Source organism: Ictidomys tridecemlineatus, chromosome 6 (genome assembly GCF_052094955.1).
Source record: "Ictidomys tridecemlineatus isolate mIctTri1 chromosome 6, mIctTri1.hap1, whole genome shotgun sequence".
In the NCBI taxonomy this organism is placed as follows: Eukaryota; Metazoa; Chordata; class Mammalia; order Rodentia; family Sciuridae; genus Ictidomys; species Ictidomys tridecemlineatus.
Genome location: NC_135482.1, coordinates 155,337,273 through 155,354,567, shown reverse-complemented (window position 1 = coordinate 155,354,567; position 17,295 = coordinate 155,337,273). Strand labels below are relative to the sequence as shown.

The 17,295-nt window shown below is 33.5% G+C and overlaps 1 protein-coding gene across 6 annotated transcripts in view; it reads right to left on the bottom strand.

Annotated features, from left to right (window-relative positions):
* Nucleotides 1-3,351: 3,351 nt before the first annotated feature.
* Naa16 (N-alpha-acetyltransferase 16, NatA auxiliary subunit) overlaps nt 3,352-17,295 on the bottom strand; it is a 57,698-nt gene continuing 43,754 nt past the window's right edge. For 4 of the 6 annotated variants that reach the window (XM_005336780.5, XM_078015832.1, XM_078015834.1 and 1 more), the window contains 7 exons: nt 11,353-11,566; nt 10,173-10,366; nt 9,428-9,536; nt 8,616-8,714; nt 7,973-8,116; nt 5,267-5,364; nt 3,352-4,690 (listed from right to left, as the gene is read on the bottom strand). In XM_005336780.5, coding sequence (XP_005336837.1) covers nt 4,493-4,690; nt 5,267-5,364; nt 7,973-8,116; nt 8,616-8,714; nt 9,428-9,536; nt 10,173-10,366; nt 11,353-11,566 — 1,056 coding nt within the window. In that variant the 3' untranslated portion in view covers nt 3,352-4,492. The other 2 variants (XM_078015835.1, XR_002485267.3) reach the window with 2 other exon arrangements.

Below are 17,295 nucleotides of genomic sequence, written 5' to 3'. Positions count from 1 at the left end.
CTCTTTATTCCCAAGAGGAAGGGATTCCCTGATGTTGGCCCACATAGCCACCTTGGCACAAATGCCTTGTGGTATGGGAAAACTCAAACTCATCTGTATGTCCTCTTGTCCCTCTCTGCCATTGGCATAGACTTAACTCCCCTAAACTCAGATCTGTTGGGACCCGATTCCCAACAATTGGTTTTACCAGTATGTGGGGCAATCTGGACTTTCCAGTGACATCACTGAGAATAGTGTCCCTCAGAAGAGCAACAGTTCCTTTTCTAGATTGTGGATCTTCAGATTAATAATTTTTGCCATTTTCATTTCCTGAAAGTCAGGGTCAGCTTGTGAAAAGTTGTTAAACATGCTAAATGTGAAATGTCAACTCTCACTCTAAACTTTCCCTATTCAGAGCATCAAATGAAGACTTCATTGGGTTTTTTAGTGGCTTTCTGATTTTGGTAGTCAATCCAAGAAGGGAGTTTGAAAATTGTTGTATACTTCTAATGATTGTCTACCCATGTCCTGCCTGAAATACCATGATTGTTTATGAAAAGTATCTTTAATAAAGTTGGATAGTTTGGCTTGGAAAAAATAAAAAAAATATAGACTGGCCAGGTATGGTGGTACACACCTGTAATCTTGATACTGGTCTGTTGGAGATGAGGTAGGGTTCTTGTTCCCTGATAATGAAGATTAAACACCTGAGAGATGCTGAGGCAAGCACAGAGACCAAGTTTTAAGAAAGCGATAGACAGACTTCTCTGAAGAAAAGTGGGGCCTCAGAGCCAAGAGCCCATGGGAAGAGGTGCAGCATCGCTTTTTTGGACCCCAGACATCTCCCTTTTAATTACTGCGTCTTTCTTCCCCATATATGCGTGACTGAGAGCAGGAAGGGGCAGGGGCACAGAGGTTAACTGTTAGCAACCCAGACTACAGAAGAACACAATCTCAGAGGTTAACCCTTAGCAATCCCTTGCTCTCTTTGATAACCAGTAGTCATCCTCTCTTGACCCCCATCCTTCATACCTACACTGACTGCCTGACCCTTACCCCTGCCTCAGTTTGCCGAGGAACTGCTTTTTAGCAAAGAAAGTATGGGGCACAGAGGTGGTCAGCACAATGGACCCATTTAATAGAATTGTTCTCTTTACCTCATGTTCCCACCACTCTCATCTATCTGTCCCGTAACAATCTCAGCAGCTTGGGAGGCTATGGCAGGAGGACTGCAAGTTCAAAGGCAGCTTCAGCAACTTATTAAGACCCTATCTCAAAATAAAAAATAAAAAAAGGCTAGGGATGTAGCTTAGTGGATGAATACCCCTGTGTTCAATAAAGGAGGGAGGGAGGGAGGGAGGGCAGTGGAAGGGAGGGGAGGGGAGGGGAGAGGAGTGGGGGAAGAGATGGGAGAGGAGGGGAGGGGAGGAGAGGGGAGGAGGAAGGAAGGATAGGCTGAATAATAATTCTTTCTCCATCACAATTTAAAAATGTGTGCAATTCCAATGATTTTGCCAATTTTTCTCTGTTATCCTGCACATAGGAAACTGTTCAATATACAAACAACACTCAACAAAATATTCATAATCCTTAACCTATAGGAAAGTACCTGGTACACAGAAGATACTATGTTAGAAGAATTTGCTTTAAAAGGTAAGTTCCACAGGATTTTGGTCACTTCTCCCCATTTTGCCCTCTTTCAGCAGGAAGCAGTTGGGAGATGTCATCACCCGTTTCTCCACAGAAATGTGAAAATTGACAGTGGGGGAAATGTAACAGTGATCCACTTTATGCTTTGAGTATAGCCCTTGCTGTTCTAAAACTGACACTTTTTTTTTTTAATCTGTCCTTCCTGATCTTGGGGCAAACAGGATTCCTTTGGATCATCTCTTCAAAAACCCTCTGTTCCCCATGATGGGCAGGAATTACAATTTCTGGGTCAGAAGTACTCTCTGTTTCTACTTTGCTATGAAAGCAATAAAACTTCTTCTCTTTCCTTTTTCTCAAAAAAATAAAAGGAAATGCCAACAGGCGTTAAGAGAGCACATCTGTATCTCAGCAACTCAAGAAACTGAGGCAGGAGTATTACTAGTTTGAGGCCAGTCTCAGCCAAGTCAAGGAGACTTTGTCTCAAAAATCAAAAATAAAAAGGGCTAGAGATGAAGCTTGGTAGTAAAGCAGGCATGGGTTCAATCCTCAGTAACCAAAGTTCCTTAATCTATACAAACTTTCAAAATGCCTACATTAAAATATACATAAAATTCACCCTGGCTTCAGGCAGGAAAAAAAATGGAATTCACAAATTTATCTTTATTATTTCACATGACACACATTGTTCTAGCAAGTCCACAAACTACAGTCTGACCTGAAGATAAACTTGGCCTAAGGCTTATTAATGTAAATAGTTAAAAAAAAAAAAAACCACATCCACCAATTTATCTACTAGCTATGGCTACTTCATACAACATCATAATTAAATTGTTGTGAGAGACCAATAAAACTGTCAGTTAAAGTTTAAAATATTTACTACCTGTCCCTTATTGAAAAACTTTGCTGACCCTTGTTCTAGCTAATAATGGAATCTAAAAACCTATTGTGGTTTTTTATCATGTAGGTTTTTGCCTATTTAGTCAATCACAGTATGCCTTAAATCTTTGCATCTTGTCCCAGAACAACAGATCTTTTGCTTTTCTCCTGAGACTAGATTCTTTCCTAAGTATCTGGTTCTCAAATGCCTCTTTTCAGCTTAACCTTATTCTCCTTCAACTTCCCTGAACTTTTTAGGCCTCTCTCAAAATGAATGAAAGAGCCTTATCCTAAAAATGATCACTACTCAAGTTCCAAATTTATGACATTCATGTTATCTCAAAGCAGAACAGAGATAGAATACATACCACCTGTATCCACTGACTGGATTTCTCTAATCCCAGTGTCCCTTACCTTGCCTTCCAAACCTTTCAGTGCGTAATTCAAACCTAACTCCTCACACCTCAACTGTAACTGCCTCAGAACTATCAGAAACTCTAAATGATCCCAATAGAATACTTTTTAAAAGTTGCTGTTAAACACAATTTCCACATTAATTTTTATTAACTGGCATCTTTACACAGTGGCATTCTGCTTAACATAACATGAAGAATGTATTTGCCAAGATATTTCATGACAAATTACTAACTAGTATCAAAATTGTTAAAACACTAAAGAAATTAAACTGCTGAGGCATTAGAATATATGTGGTAGATGGTTACTGAGAATTACCATTTTATGAATTTGAAAAGATTAAGAAGATTTAAGTTTCTACTCTGTCAAAGAATATTTTACAAAAACGTATTTTGACAGTATGAAGCATAAACACAAATATCAACAAACAACTGTGTACAAAATAATTTATTATAGCATTATCTAGGTTGGCATTATTTTACAGTGAGTTTTTCCACTCTCAGCAATTATGAATGTAAAGAAATGAGGGTAAAGGAAAATTATTTTAATTAGGACTGTTTCTCTAAGTAAAATCTCCCTTTTGAGTTTATATTTGCTTTAAGAAGTAATATTACAGATACATTTACATAGTTCTGAGACATACTGAGTAATTCCATTACTTTTCCTATATAAGATACAACAAAAAGCTACCCACCCCCAAATACTGTTCAATAATGATTTAAGAATTAAGCTGATGATAGCTTAAATTCTCATTTTACTAAGAGATATAAAAATGCTCTTAACAGTTATTGCATTGCAGTAAGAGTAACAGTGCTTCATTTTTATTTGTATTCTACCCTATCATATTCCCTTGAATCAACACTTCTCACTTGTTAACACTCAAAGCAAACCCAGTCATGAAAGTGTAATTCTTGCATGTGGATCTTTAAGAGATAAGCAACAAATTTATCAGTGAATTTTCATGATTAAGAAACAAACTAATTTTCTTATTCTCAATCATCTACATAAAAGTGGAATACTCTTATTCAATTAAAAAGTTTAATTTTATGAATATTAAACACAAAATGGTAAATCATGAAAAGATGAAAAAAGGGTAAATTAAATTTTAAAGCAAACCTCAATATCTGCCAAGAGGAATTTCATATTTTAAAATAATATAGTTAACACTTTAAACCATCCTGCCCCAAAAGCAAAGCAAGCAAATAAACAACAAAACAAACCAATAAGAAAGGGGATCAAACCACAGATCCTGAGACAAGGCTCTAAAGAAAATAATACAGGAAAGTTATATATGAATCTAATAAGAAATTATCCTAAGTATGATAGAGAAATGACAGCAACTATCACAGTGCTGATGATTTGGGAACTGAAAAAACCTATACAACAAGTACTTTTAGGAGACATTCGTGTAAACTGGAAGAGTTTGATAAAGAATAAAAGAAGCTTACAGAATACTCCATTTAAAAGTTCTATCCAAATATTTCTTTCATATCTATATTAAAATGCACCCTGAAAAAGAAACCCTGATGTGAATTCAGAATTGAGTCCGTTGGAGTCAACTTTCTATGAGATTTCAAATTTCGTTTGCCAAGACATCATAGTTAGCTGTATGGTTCAGTGCTGCACCGGGACTGTGGACTTCATTCACAGCAGGCAGGAAAGCAGGTGTAAAAGGAAACAGGTTATGACAGGCCATCCTATATTCTTCATACTGGGAATTACAGTTTCCAAAGCTGCCATCAAGCAATGCCTCAGAAACCTTCATTAAAGTCTAATGAAACAAGGGGAAAATAAATTATTTAAAGAAAAATTAAAAGCTAATAATAAATTTAATCAAAAGATGCAATTTATTAATTAAACCAAGAGAAAGACAAGGTCTCACTCTAAAATAACTTCTTATTTTCTACAGTAAGTAATAATTTCTTACATCCTACAGTAAGTAATCCCCTCAAAAAAAGAATTTTTAAAACCAACTCTTCAAGGCCTTAAAAAAGGCAATAAAATCTAATACTTAAAAAAAAAACTAAAACTGTGATAACTGAAAATAATAATGTACATTTAATGAGTGCTTACTGTATTTCAAGCACTAAGTACCTTCATGCTTTGTTATACCAGTTAACTCTTATACTGACTCTGAGACAGGTAGAAGTCTACTTTCATTTTTAACTTCAAAATAAAGAAAAGAAAGCTAAAAAGATAACTTACATAAAGTCACACAGCTAATAATTAGTGAAGTTGAGATTTATATCAAGACATAACTCAAAAAACCTACTTAAGAATTTACATTGTAAAGACACATTTTGTTAGATAATTCAGCAACAATAAATCAGTCAATGAAAATTCTTACCTTTACATTTTTATCTTTTATAGTTTCATCCAGTCTAGTGGCTATAGTAATTGCTTTCTCTTGCCTTGACTTGTCCAGAAAATACATCATTTTAGCACCTGAAATTCCATGACATTTCAAGATGAGTAAACGCTAATAAGGCTTATATTTCAATCTGACTTATACTGACCAGCAACTTCAAACATGGTTTCAATTGTTAACCAAGTGGGGGCTGAAACTGACTCCCCAGCAGTTCAAATTGTGACACCTCTTTAAAACCTTCAGTGACATCCCATTGAAAGCCTGGGAATACAATGAGAGTACTGATGACAAAACACAATGAATCAGAATTTTTTTCCTTCAAATTTCCTCTGCTCTTATTACAAAGAAATAAAAATTTTACCAGAACAACACTGGTTTACTAACTTCCTCTCCTTTAGAGATTGTTATTCAAAATGTAAATTTAAAAAAAAGTATTCTGTGGTATCAATCACCCTTTCAGCCAAAAACATAAGAAGATGATACCCCAAACTAAAACATCTAAGGAAAAATTTATTGTCATATAGAGGAGTCTGGTTGGGGAAAGGGGGAAAATGTTTGCATACCCATTAATAAAATAATTTTTAATAACTATTTATAAATAAAATCCAATTTATATTTCTCCTGTAAATTACATGATATACTTTCTATATTCATTTTTCTATTGAATTATTAATTTTATATTATTGTTGATTTATAACAGTTCTTTGTATATTAGAGGGGTTTTTTCCTTTCCTTTTTGTCTGTTACATATCTATTTTTTTCTCAACTGGTCTTTTTTCTTTCTTTATGATGTTTTACTTTTATATGGTGAAATTTTTCTCTTCCTTAGAATTTCATAAAGTGTTTAGAAAAGTATTTCCCACAATCTAAAAAGAAATGCTAATATCGATGTTCATAGCAGCATAATTCACAATAGCTAGACTGTGGAACCAACCTAGATGCCCTTCAATAGATGAATGGATAAAAAAAAAATGTGGCATTTATACACAATGGAGTATTACTCTGCACCAAAAAATGACAAAATCATGGAATTTGCAGGGAAATGGATGGCACTAGAGCAGATTATGCTAAAGTGAAGCTAGCCAATCCCTAAAAAACAAATGCCAAATGTCTTCTTTGATATAAGGACAGCAACTAAGAACAGAATAGGGAGGAAGAGCATGAGAAGAAGGTTAACATTAAACAGGGACGAGAGGTGGGAGGGAAAGGGAGAGAGAAGGGAAATTGCATGGAAATGGAAGGAGACCCTCATTGTTATACAAAATTACATATAAGAGGAAGTGTGGGGAAAGGGGAAAAAAAAAACAAGGGAGAGAAATGAATTATAGTAGATGGGATAGAGAGAGAAGATGGGAAGGGAGGGGAGGGGAGGGGAGGGGGGATAGTAGAGGATAGGAAAGGCAGCAGAATACAATAGACACTAGTATGGCAGAATGTAAAAACGGATGTGTAACCGATGTGATTCTGCAATCTGTATACGGGGTAAAAATGGGAGTTCATAACCCACTTGAATCAAATGTATGAAATATGATATGTCAAGAGCTATGTAATGTTTTGAACAACTAATAATAAAAAACAAAACAACAAAAAAGAAATGCTAATATCCATTATACATCTTTTCTTGAAGAGAAATTCTCCTCTGCTCTTATTACAAAGAAATAAAAATTTTCAAGAATTTGTCTTTTCACAGATATCAGAAATAAGAAGCTTCTCTTTATCAAAAAAGCTTAAGTTAAAATATTTAACTATATGGTTTGTTGCATAATTATGTTACGACATATTGTCATCTTGTGAATGTAGCCTAAAATCCTTCCCATAACAGGACATAAATAAATCCTCAAGATAAAAAATAAATTACTATAATCATAATACACAATGGTAACATTAAAACTTTCTTATGTACTTCCTTTCAGTTTTTTTGTCAAACATATTTGTACATAATTGAGATTGTATGTTCAATTCTGCATACACATTATAAAAGCTCATACCACTGTTACTACAAACCCTTTGAATAAACATTACTTAAAATGATGTTCTAGGAAAATGCAGTATTTTGCTTTCTACCAAACTATCACTTTTTCCCCTATTACAGGACATTCACGACATTTGTTCCCATTCTTCTTTTCCCCATACTTACAAACAGTGTTTCATAGCTATCTTGTACTTAAAAAGCTCTTTCTTGCTTTGATTTTCTAAAGTTATTTACAAAAGTGTGACTACTAAATCAAAAGTCACAAGTAGGGCTAGGGTTGAGACTCAGTGGCAGAAAGCCTGCCTTGCACATGTGAGGCACTGGGTTCAATCCTCAGCACCACAAAAAAATAAACAAAATAAGGATATTGTATCCATGTATAACTATGTGTGTGTGTGTGTATGTGTGTGTGTGTGTATGTGTAAAGTCACAAGTAATGTGCAGCTCTTGATAACAATAACAAATTACTAAGTGGCTGGGCCAATTTACACACAAAACAGCAAAATTTTAAGAGTGTTTCACTGGCCACATCCTCACCATATTCTCCTTTTTAACAAAAAAAAATTTCTACTACTCTGAAAGACACAATGGTATTGTGTTCATTTCTTTGTTTTCTGATAATCAGTGAGGTTAGATATCTTACCAAATGTTTGTTTTTTACCACATTCTTTTTTCCATAAACGTGTTAACCATGACAGTTTCTGAATACAAACCTGAAAGCAGATGCTGAAGAGAGGTAGTGTTATGTTTGAGAAAATCCTCATTAAAATTTTCTAAATCCTTGTTGACAAATATTTTCTGCATTTCTTGAGATAAAACCTTGCTCACAATGTCTGGAAGATTACTATGATCAGACACTACAAAAACAAAAACATTTGATTTTTTTGTTTTTCATCTGTGCTTTTAAAAAAATCAGTTATAAAACCTTTGTATTTAGTATTAAGTTTTATATATTTTATAAAGTAAAGTCACAAGTCAACATATCACTCCTTTGGAATATAAATAAATACATTCTGGCCTCAAAAACATTAATTTCTAGGGCTAGGGTTGTAGCTCAGTGGTAGAGCACCTGCCTCACACATGTGAGGCCCTGAGTTCGATCCTCAGCACCACATAAAAATAAATAAATAAAAATAAAGATATTGTGTCCATCTACAACTTAAAAACATATTTCAAAAAACACATTAATTTCTAGCGTTTTTTCAACTAACATGTTTAATTTATAGATATCTTCATTTAATATGATAAGCATTACCTCTTTATTGTTTTTACATTATTTCAAGTTTCTTTAATATCCAGATAAATGGAAGACAGGCTATATTTGTTTCTCAATGAACATTACTTTTTTAAACTTACCAGATTTAGAAAACTTAATTAGACATTCATGTAACCAAGGGTTATTACTGTTGATGGCAAAAGCTCGTTTGACAGACTGCAGCATTAACAGAAACTTTCCTGTATCAGGAAAACAAAAATAGCATCAATATTTGTCTTTTTCTTCACTTTAACATTACTTAAACTCAATAACAAAATGTTATTATAACATTTGAAAGCAAAATTCAAAGTTGATTTGGGTTATCAAATACTCCAAAGGAAAGCTTGAAAAATCATGAAAAACTGCTTCAGGTAAATAATCTGCATTATTATTCAAACTCTTCTTGTTTGGATTTGATTATTATGTTCTAATATATATTATCCAGCAAGTTTTTATTTTATTTTGTTTCGATACTGGGGATTTAATCCTGGTGTGCTTTACCATGGAGCTATATCCCGAGCCCTTTTGTTTTTCATGTTGAAACAGGGTCTCACTAAGTTGCCTAGGACCTCAATAAGTTGCTGAGGCTGGCCTTGCAATCCTCTTGTCTCAGCCTTCTTGTCTCAGTCTTTGGAGCCAGTGGGATTATAGGTGTGTACCACTGCACCTGGCCCCAGAAATTTTTGAATAGCAAAGGAAAAGGAGATAAACAGCCTTTGGAGAAGACCAAAATGGAACTCCTAAACAAAAATAGATATAACAAAGATTAAACTGAATAGTCACCAATATAATTAAGGATTAAAAAATTGAACTCAAGACTAGGGGTGTGGCTCAGTGGTAGAATGTGGAAGGCCCTAAGTTTGATCACTAGCACAGCAAAATAAAACAAACAAAAAAACCCCTTATTTATTACCTTTTCTAAAATATATTTCAAATGCTAATAGATGAGTGTCAATGTTATCAGCAACAAGATTCTTAAGAGGTATAAGGAACTTGATGGCTTCTTCTAATGGATTTTCTACCTATTTTAAGAAGCAGAAAGAAAAATTTTTATATTTAAGAACATCAATACAATTCAAATGACCCCTAAAATTTTATATTAATATACATCTAAAATAATTCTGTGTTTTTCACACAAATAAGCAAGAAAACATTTTAAAACTATTACCTACAAATTAACTCAGAGTGTGTAGTCAATAACTTCCAAAACAGATTTCATATACAGATATAAAAAATTGTGCTCTATAAGTGTAATAAAAATTGTAATGCAGAATCACTGTCATGTATTTAAAAACTAAAATTGATTTTAAAAAATAAATAAATAACTTTCAAAACAGATACAAGATATATTGTTTCCATGACTATAAAACCAAGGTAACTTTATAAAGATTTTTTTAAAAGCCTAGTTAAAATTATTCCACAGACTAGGAAATGATATACCAAGTACTTACAGTTCCTTATATATACTATAAATACTTAAAGTAAGGAGACAAATATAACAACATTTTATAATTGAAAAAAATTAATGGCAAATTTTAAATACTTAATATTAGTTTTATATAATGGCTTCTGATTTATAGATTTAAATAAATTATGTTTATGACCAGAGCAGAACCAAACAGCATAAATTTTACCAAATAAAAGTAAGCTTATCTTACCCTTTCTAATTTTTCAGGTATAAGTTCTTCCTTAAGACCACTAGTTTCTTCTTCATCATCATCTCTTTTTTTCTTCTGACTTTTTGGTTGACGTTCCCTTTCTGCATGTTTTCTCTCTTCTTCTAATTTAGCCTTTTTCTGAGCTCTTCTCTGCTTGCTAAGCATTTTCTTCAATTCTTTAGTTGAAAGGTTTTCTGTAAATAGTCAATGAACAAAAATTTCTAAATGCTATATGAATATAGAAATGAAATCTTAGAAATTTGCTTCCCTATTGTTATTTTTCAAACATTCCTAGATACTAACATTCCAGTGAATAAAAAGTTGTACAGATAGTCTTCTCACTAGCACCTTCATTCCTTTCTTCTTTGTAGTGCTAGGGACAGAGTCAAGATGCACTTTTACCACTGAGCTGTATTTCCAGCCCTTTTTACTTTTTATTTGGAGAAAGGATCTCACTAAGTTACCCAGACTGGCATTGAACTGGTGATCCTCCTACCTCAGCTTCCAAAGTAGCTGGGATTACAGGCATGAAACCAAAGTATCCTGCTCAGGCATTCTTTCTTTCAATAAAGTAGGTGCAAAAAATTTTAGGAATATGTATTTTTCCCTAAGTGGCTCAAATCTATTTTCAGTTATAATTTTAAAGAAAACAACTCATAGATATTTCTATTTTTCCCAAACTGATCTTGCTGAAGATAAAAATAAGAAAGACTACAAATCATTTTATTAGGGTGACTGAGAAGCACCAGCTACAGAGTATCAACTCACTTTTTTTTTTTTTTAGAGAGAGAGAGAGAATCTTTTTTTTTTTTTGTAGATGGATACAACGCAATGTCTTTATTTTTATGTGGTGCTGAGAATCAAACCCGGGTCCCGCCCATGCTAGGCAAGCACTCTACCGTTGAGCCATAAACCCAGCCCCTCACTCACTTTATGTATCAGTTATCTAATATTGTCCTTACATCCACTTGACGATACATTTTTTTCTTAATTAGCTGTTCTTTCAATTATACAAATATATTGGGAAGAATAAGATAATTAGATACACACACATACACACATTGTATACTAATCATACCTTAAACATGTGACAATACATTTTTCTAAGTACTTTATTTATGACATTCTGAAATTTGATGCTCCTTTCAAATCTTTTTAAAGCAAGTTCTTTTTCAGTTACCTGAATTTATTTCTTGTTGTTTGCTTTCATTGGTTAGAGGATTATCATATAATTTCAAGTATATTTCAATTGCTGATCTAGCAGCTTTGAAATAAAAGGCATGTCTTCTGAGAATATCTTCTAATCTCAAAAGGTCAACATAAGCACGCAGGGTCATCTTTCTCATGCAGTATGTATGGAAGTCAAATTGATCATCCGTTATCTCAAAAAAATGCTTAAAAACAAAACCACAAAATTATACCTTAGATTTATGTCAATAACTTCTGCCTTTTGAAAGAAAATTATTAAAAACCCAGAAAACAATTTTAAGAATCACAATTTCACTTGATTGCTTTCTCCCACTCCAACGTTATAAAGGAATTCAACTTGAAATTTTTCTTCCTAGAATTCATCCCCACTCCCTATAAATCATGTTTTAGGATGATACTCAACTTCTATGCTAATCAGTCAAATGATCAGGTTATGGTTTAAAATCCAGATACTAGTACATATTGATATTTTAGTCTTAATAAAATATTTCTTTTGTATTCACTAAAAACCAACAAGACTGAGTTAAAGAGAACTCCAAATGAAGACTAAATATATATATTTAGGTTCAAACTAAATGTTACAAATCTAACTGCTCTACTCAATCCTGAGCTTAGGCAAGGCTTATTATCTCTATCCCCCTCAGTGGCACAAGGCTTAACACATAGCAGACATTCAATAAGCACAATATCTGCTAACTCTCAAGAGACAAGCTGCTTATCAGGCATGTGAACTTAAATGAGTCTTTTAATTCCCTAATTAATTCCCTTAATTATTTAATCTAGTAGGAATAAAGAAATCTACACAGCCAATTTCTTGAGGTTGCTAAAGGATCAAGAACCCATTTTAAAGTTCACTCTCAATAGTAAAGTTATATACAGATCATTTTGGTTCTCTTACTCAATAAGTAACCACATCTACCCATGTTTCATTTTTTGGAAGTTTTTAATCTCAAGTCTACATATAAACAAGGATAGTAACTTCTTCCTCACGATAGAGCTCAAAGATTTTATTCAATTTTCCATGGCTCCCCAAAAGATTAAAAACTAATTCCTTCCAATGAAAAGAGAAAATTACTCACCTAGACCTACAAAACAATTTTATAGTTCTCTCTCCTGCATGCATTTCTACCTCTCATTCTTTCTTTCCCAACTTTAGCTTCTCTAAAATCATACAGAAAAGTAAATGATTCAAAACACCAAAGTAAATCAAGTTTTTTATACTACTTCATGTTCCCTCCATCATGAGGGTCTAGTAACTCGCTGTGCAGGACATGTTAGTAATTATCCATAACCATTTGATAATTTTAGTCATCCAGGTAATTAGAAACACACTATACATTAAGTACCTGAGACTATAAGACAAGAATTCTAAGATAACAAGAATAGAGGTACAGTGCGGAGGACAAGAAATAGAAAGTAAACATTTCACATTAGTTTATACTTATTACTGAAAATTCATGCTTTAAGGGTGTTATTTTGAAAACTATTCATCCCAGCAATAAGAAAAATAAATTCATGATAATAATTCTAACTTGGTTTTACTGGTTTTTTAAATCAAAGGGTTACATATTTCAGAAAGCTGTTAGTAGTTTTACTTAATGTAAGTTATATCTAACACCATTATAATACTGACTGAGGAAAAATGGCAGTACTAAAAGTCATGGAACACACAATGAGATGAAAAAACCTAAAAGATTTCAGGGCATTTTTAAGCTGAGAAACGTATAAAAAGGTAGATGACAAGCTTCAAGAAATATTCCTAGCAGCTTAAGTAGACATAGATTTTAGGACGAGTCTTGGAGGGAACATATGAAATCACAAACATTTAAGCCGCCTCTTTATCAGTAACAGCCCATAGGCTGCCTCTCTCCAGTTAATGTCTTCCATAAACAGGGTAACAAGTTTATCCCAGTTTGCCAGGAAGCTTTTGCAGTTTTCCACTGAAAGCACTGTGTTTCGGAACCATTCACCCACTGGCAAATGTGAGTAGTCAATCACTATAGAGTAAGCTAATGGTGGTAAAAAGAATACTGCTGGATTATATCAGAAAAAGCAAGATATCACATCTATAGCTTATTTATACTTTTGCTTTGGAAGAAAAGACAGTAGTGCAAAATACTATATAAAACAAATAAATTATTTTGAGTTGATCTTTTTATGGAATATATAGACACAGAAGTTACAAACATAGAACTGAGGACCTATATAGCCTCACCTCAGTCTCCCTCAAAGGTTACAGCTTACAAAACACAGTTCAATATGAAAACAAGAAACTGAGACACTGGTACAATATGTGTATACAGTTCTATGTGAATTTTTATCATGTATAGACTCATAAAACCCTACCACAACCGGTAACTACTCCATCACCACAAAGTTTCCTTTGTACTATATCTTGGACTGATTTTTTTAGTCTCTAAATTTGTGAAACATAAACATTTGCTAGATAATGAAAACAGATGAAATTAGTTTCACTGCACTTCTGGGCCAAACACCAGGGTATGAAAAGGTCATCTATCAGCTCACTACAGAAAACTAGGATATCCAAACCTTAATATACAACTCATGCCCTGAACTCTTTCCCCTTCATCTTAAATACTAGTATTCTTTCTCCCCTGACCCCATTCTTTTTGGGGGGTTGCTGGCAGAAACTAATGAAACTGTCAAAACAGGCTTGAATCAAATTAAGTCAGCAAAGAATTAAGAGGTCATTTACAGCTTTAGAGTGTATTTACTTTAGGAGTTTTATATTGGGCCCTCTCTTTTAGCCCAGATTCTCCTGTCCATCACTTCTTAGCATTTCCAGATAAGACTATTAAGAGCTTATATGTAGAAAAGCAATCAAATCCTCTGGAGGGTTGTAGCTCAATGGGAGACCATTTGCCTAGCATGTATGAGGCACTGGGTTTGATTCTCAGCACCACATATAAATAAGTAAAATAAAGGTCTGTTGACAACTAAAAAAATATTAAGGAAAAAATCCTCTGGACTTAAAAAGTAATAACTAGAGGAATAACCAACTTTCTTTTATAGAGAATCTGTCATTAGAAAACATGTGAAAAGAATAGAAGACGCAGAGACAAACCCACATAAGTATGGTTATATGATACTAGACAAAGGTGCCAAAAACACACATTAGAGAAAAGACAGCCTTTAAATGATACCAGGAAAATTGGAAATCCATATATAGAATGAAATTGAACCGCTATCTCTTACTTCACACAAAATTCAATTCAAAATGGATCAAAGACCTAGGAATTAGACGAGAAGCCCTGAAGCTGATAGAAGAAAACATGGGCCCCACACTCCAACATGTCAGCTCAGGAACTGACTTCCTTAATAAGACTCCTAAAGAGCAAGAAATAAAATAAGTCAATAAATAAGATGGCATCAAATTAAAAAGCTTCTTTACAGCAAAGGAAACAATCAAAAATGTGAGGAGAGAGCCAAAAGAATGGGACAGAATATTTATCCTCTGCTTCTCAGACACGCCATTAATATCCAGGAGACACAAAGAACTCAAAACACTTAACACCAAAAATACAACCCAATCAATAATTAATCAATAAATGGTTGAAGCAACTAAACAGATACTTCTCAAAAAAAGAAATACAAATGATCCACAAATATATGAAAAAATGTTCAGCAAGTCTAGCAATTAGAGAAATACAAATTAAAACATTAGATTCACTCCAGACAGAATGGCAATTATCAAGAATACAAGTAACAATAAATGTTGATAAAGATGTGGGGAAAAGGTACATTCATACATTGTTGGTGGGACTGAAAATTGGTGCAACCATTCTGGAAAGCAGTATGAAGATTTCTCAAAAAACTAGGAATGGAATCACATATGACCCAGCTATCCCACTTCTCAGGAGATATCCAAAGGACTTAAAATCAGCATACTACACTGACACAGCCACATCAATGTTTATAGCCTAGCTATGGAGCCAACCCTAGAGTCCCTTCAACAGATGAATGGATTAAAAAATGTGTATGTATGTGTTCTGGAGTATTACTCAGTCATAAAGAAGAATGACTATGGCAACTGTGGTAAATGGATGGAACTGAAGACTATCATGCTAAGTGAAATAAGCCAGCCCCAAAAGTCAAAGGTAGAATGTTTTTCTAATATGCAGATGCTAATCCAAAATAAGCAGGCTGGAAGTGTTAAAATAAAAATAATAGAAGAAATACTAGTGGAGTGGACAAAGGGAAATGAAGGGAAGGAAGGAGGGATGAAATGGGAAAAGACAATGGAATAAATCTGGCCTAACTTTCCTATATACATATATGAATGCACCACAATGAATCTCACCATCATGTACATCTCTAAGATGCTAATTAAAAAAAATTATAAGTAAATATCAGAAACATCAGTTGAGCAGAGTGAAGGGAACCAGAAGGAGGGAGGAGAGAAGGGGAAGGGGAAATACTGGGGACTAAATTAGAACAAATTGTATTCTATGCTTTTATAATTATGTCAAAATGAATCCTATTATCAAGTATAACTAAGAGGAAGCAATCCCCCCCCAAAAAAATAATAGAAGTCTTCAAAATCTATACTGCACAAGGCATTCTCAACACACAAAGAAGAATACAAGATGTTTTGCTTTCCAGGAGTATGTCCCTTTTATGGGCTATGTCCACCTGCCCACCCCTCCCCCCAATCATGTTGCATTCCCAGCCCCCAGTACCTCAGAATGTGAAGGTATTTGGAGATAACTGTCAAATAATTAAATTAAAATGAGGTTCATTGGGGTTTTAAATTTAATCCAATTTAAAAAAAAGAATGCATGTGTCAATTTGATAAAGATTAAGATGCAACAGGTTTTTATCTATCAGAAATCCTAGATCAAAGAATTAGAAATATATATATATTATTTGCCCTGTTTTGCATATTAATCAATACTGTAATGAGAACTCAATCATTATTTTAAAAGGAAAAGAAAGAAAACAATTCTTGAAAGGCAAAAATAGTCCAAATGCTTTTCTAAACACAAGTTCATCAAGGTTGTTTGGCTGGGTTACATAACCTTATATATACTCTTTTAAATCCTACTAGAAGGGCAAGATAAAGCCAGAAAAATCATTAAATAAACATTTCTAGAATTCTAATATTTCAAATTACATTACTAAGAGCTCATAGCAATATATATCCTTGTTGAACGTGCCTTCAATGGAAGAATTATTAAATGCATTCTTTTTTTTTTTTACTTAAATTATTATTTTTTTAATTTGAAACAGGTCTCACTAAGTTGCACAGGCTGGCTGGAACTTGTGGTTCTCCTGCCTCAGTCCCTAGTAGGTGGCATTACAAGTGTGTGCTACCACACCTGGCTTGAAAGAGTTTGGTTTCTGTTTGGTTTTTTTGTTGTTTATTTGGCAGTACTAGGATTAAAACCAGGGTCCTGAGAATCCTAGTGTTCTACCACTGTACATTCCAACCCATTTTTTTAAAATTTTATATTGAGCAGTTTCTTGCTAAATTGCCCAAGTGCAATTGCTCAACGTGCAATCTTCCTGAGGAGTTGGGATTACAGAAGTATGCAACCATGCCACACTTGAATGAATTCTTGAAGGCGAAATAAAGACTAGTCAGTCCTTATTTCACCTTGTTTCTCATTTACTTCTATTTTAAAGGTATATCGCAATTTTATTTTTTGAAAGATGTTCATTTCCTTATTAAATATTTAAAACCCAACCATAAAGTAACTTGCAGATATTTATAATAAATCTTTGAAGTTTGTAATTACTTCTAAATCCTTTCCATAACATCATTAAGAATTTTCTTTTAGATTACATTAATTTCATTAGAAATTAGGCAGCATTTTCAGTCAATAAATATTTAATGATCCTATTTGCACTAACCACACTTCTACATATAACCACATATGTAAAATACACATCA